This window comes from Neofelis nebulosa, chromosome 6 (genome assembly GCF_028018385.1).
Source record: "Neofelis nebulosa isolate mNeoNeb1 chromosome 6, mNeoNeb1.pri, whole genome shotgun sequence".
Classification (NCBI taxonomy): domain Eukaryota; kingdom Metazoa; phylum Chordata; class Mammalia; order Carnivora; family Felidae; genus Neofelis; species Neofelis nebulosa.
This window is the reverse complement of record NC_080787.1, coordinates 35287655-35301424: the sequence shown is the minus strand read 5'-3', so window position 1 is coordinate 35301424 and position 13770 is coordinate 35287655. Positions and strand designations below refer to the sequence as shown.

General features: G+C 49.6%; 2 protein-coding genes across 5 annotated transcripts; one reads left to right on the top strand and one right to left on the bottom strand.

Annotated features, from left to right (window-relative positions):
• Nucleotides 1-209: 209 nt before the first annotated feature.
• On the bottom strand, nt 210-5456 carry PSMB9 (proteasome 20S subunit beta 9). 4 transcript variants are annotated; one of them, XM_058733505.1, is made up of 6 exons: nt 5142-5456; nt 3259-3511; nt 2120-2251; nt 1330-1459; nt 945-1086; nt 210-390 (listed from the first exon to the last, which is right to left on the bottom strand). In XM_058733505.1, the coding sequence occupies exons 2-6, from the start codon at nt 3315-3317 to the stop codon at nt 263-265; spliced, it is 591 nt and encodes a 196-aa protein (XP_058589488.1). In that variant the 5' UTR covers nt 3318-3511; nt 5142-5456; the 3' UTR covers nt 210-262. The 4 variants fall into 4 exon arrangements, with proteins under 4 accessions (XP_058589488.1, XP_058589487.1, XP_058589486.1 ...); XM_058733504.1 differs by having other exon boundaries at nt 2120-2256; nt 3261-3511; XM_058733503.1 differs by having other exon boundaries at nt 3259-3326.
• A 202-nt stretch (nt 5457-5658) lies between these two features.
• Nucleotides 5659-13449, top strand: TAP1 (transporter 1, ATP binding cassette subfamily B member). The gene is made up of 11 exons (XM_058733498.1): nt 5659-6430; nt 6912-7026; nt 7181-7311; nt 8378-8583; nt 9021-9218; nt 9981-10109; nt 10266-10454; nt 11043-11216; nt 11472-11634; nt 11938-12074; nt 12845-13449. The coding sequence occupies exons 1-11, from the start codon at nt 5833-5835 to the stop codon at nt 13055-13057; spliced, it is 2253 nt and encodes a 750-aa protein (XP_058589481.1). The 5' UTR covers nt 5659-5832; the 3' UTR covers nt 13058-13449.
• The last annotated feature ends 321 nt before the right edge of the window (nt 13450-13770 follow it).

Here is a 13770-nt window from a genome sequence, read left to right as displayed (position 1 = left end):
TGGAGCCTGTTTCCGATTCTGTGTCTCCCTCTCTCTCTGCCCCTCCCCCGTTCATGCTCTGTTTATCTCTGTCCCAAAAATAAATAAAAAACGTTGAAAAAAAATTAAAAAAAAAAAAAAAGAAAGGGTATCTAACTTCTGGGAGGGAAGAAGCCCCCTCCCCTAACCTTCATCTCCTTGAGCACCCATTTTCCATTGACCATACCAGGTTCTGGTCCCAGACAGTTTATTACAAAATAAGGAAAGGAGGTCTGAGGAAGATTCACTTGTCATAGAATTTCGGCAGCTCATTACCCAAAATTACTTGATGGTCCACACCAGCAGCTGTAATAGTGGCCAGGTAGATGACACCCCCACTAGAGCCATCCCGGTTCATGGCCAGAGCGATAGCTGCAGAGGGTTTCAGGTTGGAGAGAGGGAAAGAGAATGACTTAGCCTCAGAAATCTTTTCCTTCCCGTCCTGTCTATAAGCTTACTACCACTTTCAGAACTCAAAACCCATCTCCTAGGAACACATATCAAGTGGTGTGCTGGTAAACCAACTTAAAAAAATAAAGTCTTTATATGTAACATCTCCTGGTGTTGGTGGTCTCAAAACTCTCACCATAATGGATTTCAAGTTATGAATAGCTAAATAAGCAGCTTATGAACCTTGAATATTTAACAATTGATCTCATGAGCTAGCCCAAGCCCACTCTAGCACACCAGTGATTCATAGAGTAACTGTATATTTTAATATGGGGTACTCAAAAAAACAGTCAGACTTATGCCTTTGTTCTGAAGTCCCATCTAGTGTAGCATTGTCCTGCATTCTTTCACTCTCAAAAGTGTTCCAGTTTGGACATTAAATGGTCACTCATGTATTCCTCATTGTGTTCCTTACTCTCAACTTCCTTCCTGTGTTTGAAAACCCTCCCCAGGCACCCTTCCACTTGGTTAGTTACCTTTGGTGGTGAAGCACCTGCACTCCTCAGGGGACATGCCTGGTTTATATGCCGCATCCACATAACCATAGATATAGGTGCTGCCAGAGCCACCGATGGCAAAGGGCTGCCGAGTCAGCATTCCTCCCAGGGTTCCGTACACCTAGGGGAGGTGTCCTCAGGTCAGACTATGGAAGCATCAATCCTCTCCTTGCCACTGAGACAGTCAGGATGTCTCTATTCTGCAACGAAGCCCCACTATCTCTTTTTCCCATCCGTTGAGATTATACTATGCTTTTAAAGGCAGTGTCCTTGGAACTCATTGCTAGAATGACATATGACCTCTATCTCCCTCTCTAGGGTAGTGGGGAACACCAAGGGAGGGAGTACATTGGGAAAGACTCACCTGGCCCCCGTCACGTTGGTCCCAGCCAGCTACTATGAGATGTGCAGACAGGTCCTCCCGATATTTATAAGAGATATTCCTTACCACGTTGGCAGCAGCTAGAACAAGCGGACATTCTTCCAGTTCCAACCTAAAGGAAGTGTTAGTAATAGGGGTCAATATAATTTCCAGACGTTCCACCCTCCTGTGCTGTTACCATGATCCCTGCCAAGGGACACCTGAAATCTGAAACCCATACTTGTAATAGTTCAAACTCCAGCTTCTCTCCCACATGTACAGGGAGACCAATCTCACACCACCAACTGTTAAGAAGATTTCAATGTTCCCCTCCTTTACTCTTTGTCCTACCCACCCATCCCCCAATTGTATAACTCTTGGCTGCAACGGCCCTGCCTCTATGGATAAAAGCAGATAAGCTTTATTTCTGCACCAGTGATCTTGGCTTCTCACAGGGTAACTGCCTGATAGTATGGTAGGCCACATCATCATCTTCTTTCTCGTTATTTATATTAGGATAGTGATTTACAATTTTCAAGTCATTTTCGCATGGATCATTTGATTCTCAAAATAACCATTGGGTGAGATAGGATAGGTATTATTAATTACCTCTACTTTACAGATGCAGAAACCAGGTTTGGGATTCAAGTGCCAGTTCAAAGATAATAAAAACAGGAGTCCAAACAAGAATTTTCCACTTTTCACTGCAGTGCTCCTGAAATAGGACACTATAGTGGTTTTCTGGTTGGGAGAACTCTAGTGATTGTGGACTGAGAACCCTAAAGCTTCATACCCATGGAGCTCCAGTTGGTAGGCGGCCATGTCAACCATGGCTTGGGCATCAGCAGCCGAACCAGAGAGAGCACAATAGATGTGTTGATGTAGTGGAGACAGCTTGTTAAACACTCGGTTTACCACTGCCTTTCTGCCGGGAAGGAGTCAACAGTCATCAGCGTTAGTGTTGCCACAATTTTTGAGGTTAATCATCCAGTGTTTGTCAAATTTATTTGACAAGAGAACAGCCACCACAGAGTACGTGAAATTTAATACTTGGATTAGAGCAGGAAAAAAATCATCTCAAATTAAACAAAATATTGCAAGTAATGATCAAAATTAGACTTATTTTTCAGGCTTAGAGTTTATAATAAAACAAAAAATAGTACCTTAAGAATAATGTGCTTAAGCAATTTTTCTTTACTATACCCATCTAGAGGAAGTTGTGTGTTCTTTGGGACATAAAGTAAGCAATATTGACCTAATCCCATATACCCATTTCGCATATGAGGAAACTGGTCAGGATGGAGGAGACAAAATTAGTTCAACATGTACCGGATGAGAAGCTAGGATATCTGCTTGGCAGAACCATCTTTTCTTTCCTTTCTACTTTATTTTATTTTATTCTATTTTATTCATCTCATTTCATTTCATTTTAGAGAGAGAGCATGAGTGGGGGAGAGCATGAGTGGGAGAGAGAGACAGAGAGAAGGAGAGAAAGAATCTTAAGCAGGCTTCACACTCAGTGAGGACTTGGGGCTCGATCCCACGACCCTGGGATCATGACCTGAGCTGAAATCAAGAGTCAGATCTCAGCTGACTGAACCACCCAGGTGCCCAGAACGATCTTTTCTATTTCTAAACATAGATGGAAGGAGGGACCCTGAAATCTTTGTATCCTACCTCCTTCTCATACCTTATTCTTATATACCCACTCCTGTAGGGACAGGCCACATAAGCATTCAGGCTCCTGATTCTCCTCCATGAATTCAGGGACCCATACACTTGCCATATATCTCATTATAGGGGCCTTTCTGAAAGGTTAACTCAATTTCTTCAAAGTTCTACTTTACCACTCTCTTCATGAATGGGTAAGAATAATCTGTTTTGGGAACCATTGACTTCCTTCCAGAAGAATTCACCTTGACGGGTACTTACCCTACAGACACCCGGGAGTCAGAACCCACCACAACACCTCCGTCGAACTCCACTGCCATGATGGTTGTCTGCGGAGATGTGGAGGATGGGATGTCAGAGCAAGAAGAGTCTTGATTCTCTCATGTTACAGATGAGGAAACATTCCCAGAGAGGGGAGGTGACTGGCTCAAGGTCATACAGTAATTTAGGCCAAGATGACTCCCAATACGGGATTTCCCTTCCATCTTCCCATTTTCTCTATCTTCTCTCCTAGCTGCAAGAGAAGGTCATAGCCTCGTCGAAAGAATCACATCCGTAGGTCCCAACCTTCCTAAGTAGAATCCTTCCCAACTATAAAGAAAGAGGTGGGATGAGGTTTTCAGAGATAGACATTTGGCTCGGGGGGCACTTTCAATCGCTGGCGCCCCAGTACTTGTGGTGCAAGGCAGCCCCACAGGTGAATTACTTCCACCACGTGTGCTTGGTGTGTGTGTGTGTGCAGATATGGTACGGACCCAACACAGAGCAAGTGACTGTGACCTTGGGAAACAGGGTCATGTCTTCTTTTGGCCCACAATTTTCTACCCCACATCCCCCTTAACTAGCTTATTAAAGAGCAGAAAACATCAAGGGCCGCAGTGGTTAGCAGGGTCATGCATTAGTAAGGAGGGAAGCAGCCAGGATGATTTAACATGAAGCTTTCATTTAAGGATTTCTGATCAAGAGATCAACAGTAGCTAGGGGAAGAGATCTGTACCGTTGAGGCGGCTTGTTGGGGGAGTTTGAGCTGACTTTTTCAGGTCAAGAAAAGAAATCAAGGAAAAGAATTCAGGAAGGTGAAAGGAATAAAGCTATACGGTTTCTACTCCTGTTGAGTTGGAAAGAGCCTTAAAGATTCTTGGTTTGAATGAGGAGACTGAATCATAGAGGAGGCAACTGACTTATCAAGGTCACCCAGAGTTAATAGCAGACTGGGACTAAAACCCAGGTCTAACTCCCACCTCTTGTTTTGACTTCTGTTTCCTACTTCCCACACTGCTCATCAGGCAGGGAGGGGAGATTTTCTACCTTATAAATGGTTTTAGTGCATTCTCATCACCCCATAGGTTACTCTGGACCCCAGGGCTATAGCCCTGAGTGTGGTTTCAGACATATTGACTTACCATGAAGAGAGGGCCATTGAATAAGGGCAGCCCTATTCTAGAGGTTATTTCTCTAAGACAAAGCTGCCCCCAAGCCAAGGGTGGTGGCAGTAGTTTGGGAGCAGAAGCCAGCCAGCCTTGAGCCAGGGCGGGCGGATGGGAGTGGGCAGGGACGACCCAGGGAAGGGAGCACAGCAGCACCTGGGCCAAGCAGGAGCCTTCGTGGATCACGCTGGTGAAGGGCACCACCAGCTCACAAGGAACCCCCATTATCAGGGCTGGGGGTATGAGTTACGCAGGGGCCAGTTTATCAAAGATCTGTGTGATGAGCTGTCCCTTCTGAATCAGTGCCCATATTCTCCTCTCCCAAGCGCGCTCCTACTTCACCCAGGGCACCATTTCTTCATCCATCTGCACCTTCTCCGACCCCCTTCCTTGATTTAACCAGCCCCTCTCTCTAGTCCAGAGTTGAAAGCGAAAGCGCTTCAGAGAAGCTTCCCCTCGACACTTCCAGCTAAAAGCCAAAGCACCTCCTTCTCCACCAGCGTCGCGCGCCTAGTCCTTCGCGGACCCCTTCAAGACCCTCTTCAGAATAGACATGCCCTGTATTCATCGCAGGGCATCTCTACAAGCACTGACTGACTGCCACAAACTACCTTCTCACTCTGTTAGTCACCATATTCACACCTCAGAGCTTTCGGGGTCCCCCTGTCTTGCCACCTTCTCCACCCCTCTGCTAAACCTCTAGCACAGACTACTTACCCCAGTGTGGACCTCGCCAGACCGCAGCATCTCCGCGAGGCGCCGCGCTCCTTGCCGCCTGGGGCACTGGTTTTCTTCCTGGGACCGAGGGCAGCACTCAGCCTATATAGCCCCGCGCCCTCACCAAGACCGCTAGGGGGCGCCGGGGTCCTTTCGGTGCGGCTTCGCACCAGGCGCTAACCTACTTAGGACAGAACTGCCCAGAGACAAGTGACGAAAAGGCCTGGGGTTAAGAAAGTCCCAAGGCTGGGGTAAAGAAAGTCCCGACAAGTGGGATCCGCAAGAGGTAGCAATGAAAGGAAGGACGAGTGTGCTTGATGGAGAAGGCGGAGCCTCAAGATTTCTCTCTCCAGAACCTCAGATCAGATTCCCACGCCTTCTCCCAAAATAGTCTGGGCGGGCCACATTCTGAAGGGGGGCGGATCTACAGATCCGGCCTGCCTACAGAGCAGCCTGCCGCTTTCGTTTTCCCTTTCCGCGAAACGGCTGGCTTCTAGCTAGAGCGGCCTGAACCTGACGTTCCCGGGACTTTCCGAAAGCCCTGCCTCCGCCCTTCCTTCCCTCTTCTCCCGGCCGCCGGCCCCTGCGCCCTCACCGGCACAGACTCGATCGGCACCCAGAGCCTCCGGCACGGCGGGGACAGCGGAGAGTCCCAGGCGGGGGCGCGACCCCCGGCAGCGCCCGCGCGCCCATGGCCAGCTCTGGGCCCCCCAGGCCTTGCGGGTGCCTCTGCCCTTCCCGAACTTCCCTCGCGTGGCTGGGGATAGCGCTGCTGGTTCTCGTCGACTGGGTGCTGCTCCGGGGCGCGCTCCCCGGAATATGCTCCGTGCTGGTGCCCACCGCGCTGCCGCTGCTCCGGGTCTGGGTGGTGGGCCTGAGCCGCTGGGCTGTGCTGTGGCTGGGGGCCGGTGGGGTTCTCAGGGCAACGGTCGGTTCCGGGAGCGAAAGCGCAGGAGTCCGGGGCTGGCTGGCTGCTTTGCAGTCGTTGGCGGCGGCGCTGAGCTTGGCCTTGCCGGGACTTGCCTTGTTCCGAGAGCTGAGCTCATGGAGAGTTCCCAGGGATTCTCACAGCTCCAGGATCCTGCACTGGGGAAGTCGCCTGGATGCCTTCGCCCTCAGTTATGTAGCAGCATTGCCTGCCGCTGCCATTTGGCATAAGCTCAGGGAACTTTGTGTGCCGGAAAGTCACGGAGGTTCAGGAGGTGCGGTGCGCCGGCTTGTAGGCTGCCTGGGTTCAGAGATACGACGCGTCCCGCTCCTGTTGGTCTTGTGTGTCCTCTCCTGTCTTGGTAAGAGGGATGCGGGTAAGAGGGACGGACAGTAGGGGACTGGGCGGGCATCAAAAGTAATGGGCAGTGAGATCGGTTAATGTGGGTTCTGGGAAATGTGGATCGGGGGAAGGCGACCCAGCTCTGGTCGTGAGAAGACCACCAGGAAAGAGCTCTGGACTGGGTCGGAGTCAGGAGTCGTGGACTCCAATGCTACCTCAGACGTTGCTTCACCGGCCACCTGGGGCCAGTCCTTTCTTCTGGTCAGCACACCCTATGACCTCTGGCCTTCCTAAGCAAACGCACAAAAGTCTGGTGGGGCTCAAGGTTGTGAGTTCCAAGGTGACCTGTTCAGGCGCAGGGCTGTGTTCTCAGTGTCCTCTTTCTGCTGGTGCCCTCAGGATACTGGTGACAGTGAAACAGTGGGATGGGCTGGAGGGGGGGGAGCAGTCTGGTTGGAGCTTATCTGCTTGGCTGACCGGTCCCTTCTTTCTCTCTCCAGGGGAGATGGCCATGCCGTTCTTCACCGGCCGCCTTGTTGACTTCATTCTGCAAGATGGGACAGCTTCTGGTTTCATGAGATACATAACGCTCATGTCCATTCTCACCACAGCCAGGTCTGGGGGTGAATGAAGGCGGAAGGTTGAGAATGGGGGGCCCAGAAAAAGGGGGAGATAGAAGTTGGGGCAGCTGTCCAAAGTGCACTTCTTTGGGACCTACTCTCTGTCCTCTGAACACACCCCGATCCTTTTTCTCTCCATCTCTCTCTAGCGCAGTGCTGGAGTTCGTGGGTGATGGGATCTATAACAGCACCATGGGTCGTGTGCACAGCCAGTTTCAGGGAGAAGTATTTCAGGCTGTTTTGCGCCAGGAAACAGAGTTTTTCCAAAAGAACCAAACAGGTGTGTCATGAAACTCTTTCGTTCTATATCTACATTCTCCCTATATGCGCCATATATCCTCTTTTACTTATAACTTTGGTCTCTCTCACACATAGACATTGTCATTTCTTATTCTCGATATACCTCAAGAGCAAAAATGTTATGTTATGTTATGTTATGTTATGTTATGTTATGTTATGTTATAATATTCTGAATTTTTTCCATCTAAGATTTTTCCATGATTTATCCCTATGTGTCTATTTAGATAGAAGCTACAGAATTTCAAACCTGGAAATTTGGAGGTCACAGAGTCCAACTGCCTATTTTACAGGGAAGGAAACTGACACCTGGACCCTAAATGCTGAAACTGGCATGGTCACCTATGGATAGAGAGGAGCTTGGGGATAGAACCCGTCTCTTGATTCCCAGCCCAGTGCTCAGTATAGTTTTCTGGACTGCTTTCTAGCAGCACCCTCTGTTTTTCTCCAGCTCTGTTGTGTGACCAGCTTAAGCTCTTCTTGCCCTTGTATGCAGCATGGGGTATTCGTGTTCTTTAAGGAACAAAAATCTGTCAGAGAAATGGAAATTCACATGGGCAGCCTGCCTTCCTTCCTTCCTTCCTTCCTTCCTTCCTTCCTTCCTTCCGCCAGGCTTTCTCCTTTCTCTCCCTCCCTCCCTCCCTCCCTGCCTTCCTTCTTAAATGTTTATTTTTGAGATAGAGAGACAGAGCACCAGCAGGGGAGGGGCAGAGAGAGGGGGAGACACAGAATCCAAAGCAGGCACCAGGCTCTGAGCTGTCAGCACAGAGCCCGACATGGGGGCTCAAACTCACAAACTGTGAGATCATGACCTGAGCTGAAGTCGGATGCTTAACCAACTGAGCCACCCAGGCGCCCCTAGGCTTTTTCTTTCTAATACTCATTCTCCCTACACTGAGATCCCTCAACTGCCCTCTCCCCCTTACCTTGTTTTCCTCAGCCTCCTCAGAACATCATGTTGTCCCCCCTTCCCTTCCCCCTGGCTCATTGCTAGTCCCACCTACCAGAGCCTCTCATTAATCCACTGTCTTCTTCCCAATCCCTGGCAGGAGCCATCACTTCTCGGGTGACAGAGGACACATCCACCCTGAGTGAGTCTCTGAGTGAGAAGCTGAACCTGTCTTTGTGGTACCTGGTGCGGGGGCTGTGTCTCTTGGGGCTCATGCTCTGGGGGTCACTGTCCCTCACCATGGTCACCCTGGTCATCCTGCCTCTGCTTTTTCTTATGCCTAAGACGCTGGGGAAATGGTACCAGGTATGTCCAGGGAGATGCCTCACCCTACACAGACCTTCGTTTCCCAGACTAGGCAGAATTCATTCCTCTCAGGGTTCTTTCCTGGCTCCCTCACTTGATTCCCCATCTTCACAGGACTCCCTGGCCCTATAAGCCATGTTCCTGGATTGCTCAGCGTTGAGCTCCATGTTCTGTGTGTACTCTCTTCTAACTTCTGCCCACAATCTTCCTTTACAAACATGATCACTGGTCTCAAGATTATGATTCTCTACGACCCTTGTCAGTGATTTCCTCTCCTGTGTGCCTCTTTAGTATCCAGGGAGTATAACGGTGCCCCTTTTGCTTTTCTTCATTCAGCTGCCTCTTCTCACCTTTAATCTCCAACTAGGTAACTCAGGTATTAGTGTCCCTTACGGTCTGCCAACCCTGTGTGACATCTCTTGTCCATGTCTCCACAGGCACTGGCAGCACAGGTCCAGAAATCTCTGGCAGAATCCAGCCAGGTGGCCATTGAGGTTCTGTCAGCTATGCCCACAGTCCGGAGCTTTGCCAATGAGGAGGGTGAGGCCCAGAAGTTTAGGCAAAAGCTGCAGGATATGAAGACACTCCATCAGAAGGAGGCTCTGGCCTATGCAGTTGACCTCTGGACCATCAATGTGAGCACCCGGAGATAAATGCCTATTCCCTTGCCCCTGAGATGCCTTGACTCCATTCCCTTTTCCATGACTCTGTTCCACACTCCTCCTCCACTGGGCAATGGTTGGTTCGGTGTTCTCATCCTACTCAGCGTTCCTAACTGCCTCCCTCTTTTTAGGCCCTCTGGATGGCTTCCTTTCACCAAGGTACGCAGAGTCCATCCAGCCCCCTTTTTAGGGAGAGGCCACGTTTTCCAGTCCCAGGGCCTTCCTTTGCCTCTCAGGCAGCATTCAGGGAGCCATAAATTCCTGCACCTGGTCCTGCATCATGCTGGGACTCTGTGGATGTGCTAGTGAGAGCCATTATATAATGGAAAGAGAACCAGAGCCATATTTGGGAATTCCTGGCTTGGTGGCTGCCATTAACTAGCTCTATGACCAAGGGCTAGTAACTTATTTTCTCTTGAGACCGTTTCCTCATTGGTATGACCTTGTCTACGGCGTTGTTGATATGAATATTAGATGGCACTACATTCATGAAAGCCTTTTGTGAAGAGCAAAATGCTCCTCAAAAACGATAATGATGGTGATGGCTTCTGTGGTGTAACCGAGGAAGACACCATGGAGTCCCCACGCGGCGTTCTTCCTTTCCCCCTGGGGAGCCTCTGGCTCTTACCTGGGGGAAAGGGACTTTACATCTTCATAATGACTAATGAGTCTAGTTCTTTGCACCTCTCTCGAGATTTTTCAACCCCATCACTTTTCTCTGTGGCTTTCCCACAGCTCTCAGAGATGCTGCTGAAGGTGGGAATCCTATACATCGGTGGGCGGCTGGTGACAAGTGGGGCTGTAAGCAATGGGGACCTTGTCACATTTATTCTCTACCAGATCCAGTTCACCGAGGTAGTTCAGGTGAGATCCTTCCATTTTCATTCTCCCGTGCTTTTCTGTCCCACGTTCTGTCACCACCTGTGTCACCTTCCTTCTGTTCTTTACCCTTCTCATATCACATAACCTTGGCAAGCAGATTCGTTCTCCCCCTTCTCAATACTCATACCTCGCCTCCAGGTACTGCTCTCCACCTACCCCAAGGTACAGAAGGCTGTGGGCTCTTCAGAGAAAATATTTGAATACCTGGACCGGATTCCTCGCTGTCCTGCCAGTGGTGTATTGACTTCCGTAAACCTGAAGGGCTGTGTCCAGTTTCAAGATGTCTCCTTTGCCTACCCAAACCGTCCAGATGTCCCAGTGCTGCAGGTACAACCTACTGATCCTTGGTGTTCACCGGCCGCACTCTCGACTCTGCCACCCTAAACTTCCTTCCTGCCTTCAGCTTGCTTAACACAAGGTTCAGATAGATGCTTCCTAATCCTTCGAAGGCAAAGATGAGCACCTTCTACTCCGTACAACTGCCCCACACTCAAGAACGGGTTTGGATTTCTAAAGAGGATGGGAGAAGAGGCTCTCAGGGGGAAGGGTCTCACATCCTAAGGAATTGCTGAAGCAAAATCTGTCTCTAGTCTTCTGTCTTTTCTTTTGGTTTCCAGTTGTGATTTAGAATGTGATTTTTTTTTTCTGCTTTCTCATGATATGTAATACCAAGTGTGTGGCATAGCAGTCCTTGGTCCTTGCTCTGGTTTTTGCCTCACCTTCCATCTCTACTCCTTGGGGAGCTGTCATCCCTGAGGAACAGAGGTCTATGCCTATGGGAGGGTAGGAGTGGCTGTATTTCCCAATTTTTTCTCCCTTTCTTCTCTGGGGTAAGACATCATGCTATGTAACAAGACAATGACAGACTCAAGGCCTTAGTCTGCCTCTTTTCTTTTTTGATTCTCTGGCCTCCAGGGGCTGACATTCACCCTGCATCCTGGTCAGGTGATGGCTCTGGTGGGGCCCAATGGGTCTGGGAAGAGCACCGTGGCTGCCCTGCTCCAGAATCTCTACCAGCCCACAACGGGGCAGCTGCTGCTGGATGGGAAGCCCCTTCCCCAATATGAGCATCGCTACCTGCACACACGGGTGAGCAAGAAGATGGCATGGGGGAGGGCAGGGGGCATTGAGTAAGAAGAACTCTCAACGGACACTGTCACCAAGCACTCTGAAAGGAGGGCTAAGGAGTGATGGACCTTGAGTGGAGATGGCGTGTAGTCAGGAGAGAGGCTGTGGTGTGGAATTTTGTGATATGCTTTCAGTAAAGATTTTGAGTCATCAGTCTCTAGATAACCATACTCCTGTGTTCCTTGTTCTATGCCTCTTCATCATATTTTGTCCCAGGTGGCTGCAGTGGGACAAGAGCCACAGCTATTTGGAAGGAGTTTTCGAGAAAATATTGCCTATGGCCTGGTCCAGAAGCCAACTATGGAGGAAGTCATAGCTGCTGCAATGGAGTCTGGAGCCCATAGCTTCATCTCTGAACTCCCTCAGGGCTATAACACAGGTGCTCTCTTAGCTCGTGTCATTACCCAGACATCTTTACTGAAACCTTTATTCAGCATTCTTCCCAACACACTGAGATCAGTTTGAAGTTGTAGGATCTTTTTCCTATGGCTTCTTCATCCTCACATCTTCCGAACTTCTTCACCTTCCCAGAAGGAAAGTGAATGCATCCAGTCCTTGGGGTGTGTGTGTGTGGGGGGGGGGGGGGTGTGGGGGTGTGTGTGCATGCGTGCGCGCACCCGCAGGCAAGCATGTGGACGCACATGTGGTTGTCCAGGCCTCACCTGGGCTCTTATCTCTGCAGAGGTAGGCGAGGCTGGGAGCCAGCTATCAGGGGGTCAGCGACAGGCAGTGGCCTGGGCTCGAGCACTGATCCGGAAACCACGTGTACTCATCTTGGATGATGCTACCAGTGCCCTTGATGCAAATAGCCAGTTACGGGTGAGAGAGACATTTTGTTAGTGACTATATCCCACCCAATCTTCCCTCCTTCATTCATCCTGTGTGAGGTGTACTAACATAATTATCCAAACCAATCCTTGGAATTCTCAGTTCCCAACAGCTGCTCCCCAAGATGCTTAGAACCAATTCAAAGAGACTATCTACAGACTCTGAATCTCTGAAGCCAAACATAAGAAGACCATCCTAACAATATTAATATCAATTGAGCTTTTACTCTTTTACTATGTGCCAGACATGCTACTAGGCTCTCTCCATGTACTGTCTCACTTATTTACTAATCATAAATGCCTGTGAGCTGGGTGTTGTTATCCTCGTTCTACAGACGATAAAATGGAGGCTAAGAGAGGCTGAGTAGCCTGCTCACTGTCTTAGAGCTGTTGAATAGCGGAGCGTAGACCCAAAGGCAAGCCTGCCTGAACTGAATGCTCATGCTCTTTACCACTAAGTTATATTTCTTTAAAACAGAATAGAAAATGCCCAGTTTATAGGTAGAGAGGAGAGACTATTTGATACCCTTTACTCTTCCCTTATGGGTTTCACCACAGGACTCTGACTTTTATTCTGCTCTCACCACCTCATGTAAACAGTCCTTAACAAATCAAAGGCTGGACAGAGGAGCACTCAGAACAAGAATCTTCAGCTCCTTGGGGTTGTTGGCAGAGGTGGCAGTGATCCTGGTGAGATCTGCCCCTGCTCTGGAAACACAGGTGTCTCCCTGGGTTCTTGACAGAGTCTGTGTCTTTTTTCAGGTGGAGCAGCTCCTATACAAAAGCCCTGAGCGGGGCTCTAGGTCTGTGCTTCTCATCACCCAGTGTCTCAGCTTGGTGGAGCAGGCTGACCAAATCCTTTTTCTGGAAGGAGGCACCATCTGTGAAGCAGGAACCCACCAGCAGCTCATGGAGAGGAACGGACGCTACTGGGACATGATGCAGGCTGCTGACGGGTCAGGTGCTCCAGAATGAAAGCCTTCTCAGACCTGCACATGCCACCTCCCTCCCTTGTTTTTCTGCCCTCTGTAGTGGAGAATTTGGGAACAAAGGTGTTACCAGAGCTGCACAATAGACAGCTGCTTCTAGGAGGAGTGACATCCTAGAACGATGCCTGAAATTCTGCCACGAGTGTTACCCCGTCTCCAAGCTCCTCTTGATAATGCAGATTTCTTGGAAGAAAACAGAGTTCATAACCCCTTAGTGTAACTGGGTTTAGAGCCAGGTTTGTTGTGGATAGAACCCTGAAAATGAGAAGAACTTTAGAACATACAGAAAGAATACTTTCCAATAGGACTAAAGGCATATGCTGGCCCATAAACACACTCTGGATTCTTGGTATTTATAATAAAGGTGGTGTTTTATAACTGTGGTTTCTCCTGTTTTCAGTGCACCAAATGGCTCACCAGCATTTGCACACTTCACAGTCCTAAATATGCCATATCCTCCCTTAAGTTTTCTGTTTCCTATGGTTGCCCCTCCACTTCCCCATGCTCCCACGTCCGCCCCCAAGGATGAGTCAGAGTGGGATACAGCGCCCTCCAAGCACTAGCAGTTCCGGCTCGGAGCGGTGGCCTTTCTGAGGTGGAAGATGGAGGCCGAGCGCAACTAGAGGAAGTGCGAGCGCGCCAGGCGCTGAGCTCAGTTTACCACCTGGCCCGCCCCGCCTGGGTCCTTTCCCCCAGAGC

Bases quoted from the DNA above. Each gene is read 5' to 3' on its own strand.
- TAP1 (XM_058733498.1), top strand. From the start codon at position 5,833: ATGGCCAGCTCTGGGCCCCCCAGGCCTTGCGGGTGCCTCTGCCCTTCC. The intron at 6,431-6,911 runs GTAAGAGGGATG...TTCTCTCTCCAG, and splicing joins GTGTGTCCTCTCCTGTCTTG to GGGAGATGGCCATGCCGTTC. The intron at 11,635-11,937 runs GTGCTCTCTTAG...TTATCTCTGCAG, and splicing joins CCCTCAGGGCTATAACACAG to AGGTAGGCGAGGCTGGGAGC.
- PSMB9 (XM_058733502.1), bottom strand. From the start codon at position 5,171: ATGCTGCGGTCTGGCGAGGTCCACACTGGG. The intron at 3,327-5,141 runs GTAAGTAGTCTG...ACATCTCCGCAG, and splicing joins CTGGCGAGGTCCACACTGGG to ACAACCATCATGGCAGTGGA. The intron at 1,087-1,329 runs GTGAGTCTTTCC...CACCTCCCCTAG, and splicing joins ACCAACGTGACGGGGGCCAG to GTGTACGGAACCCTGGGAGG.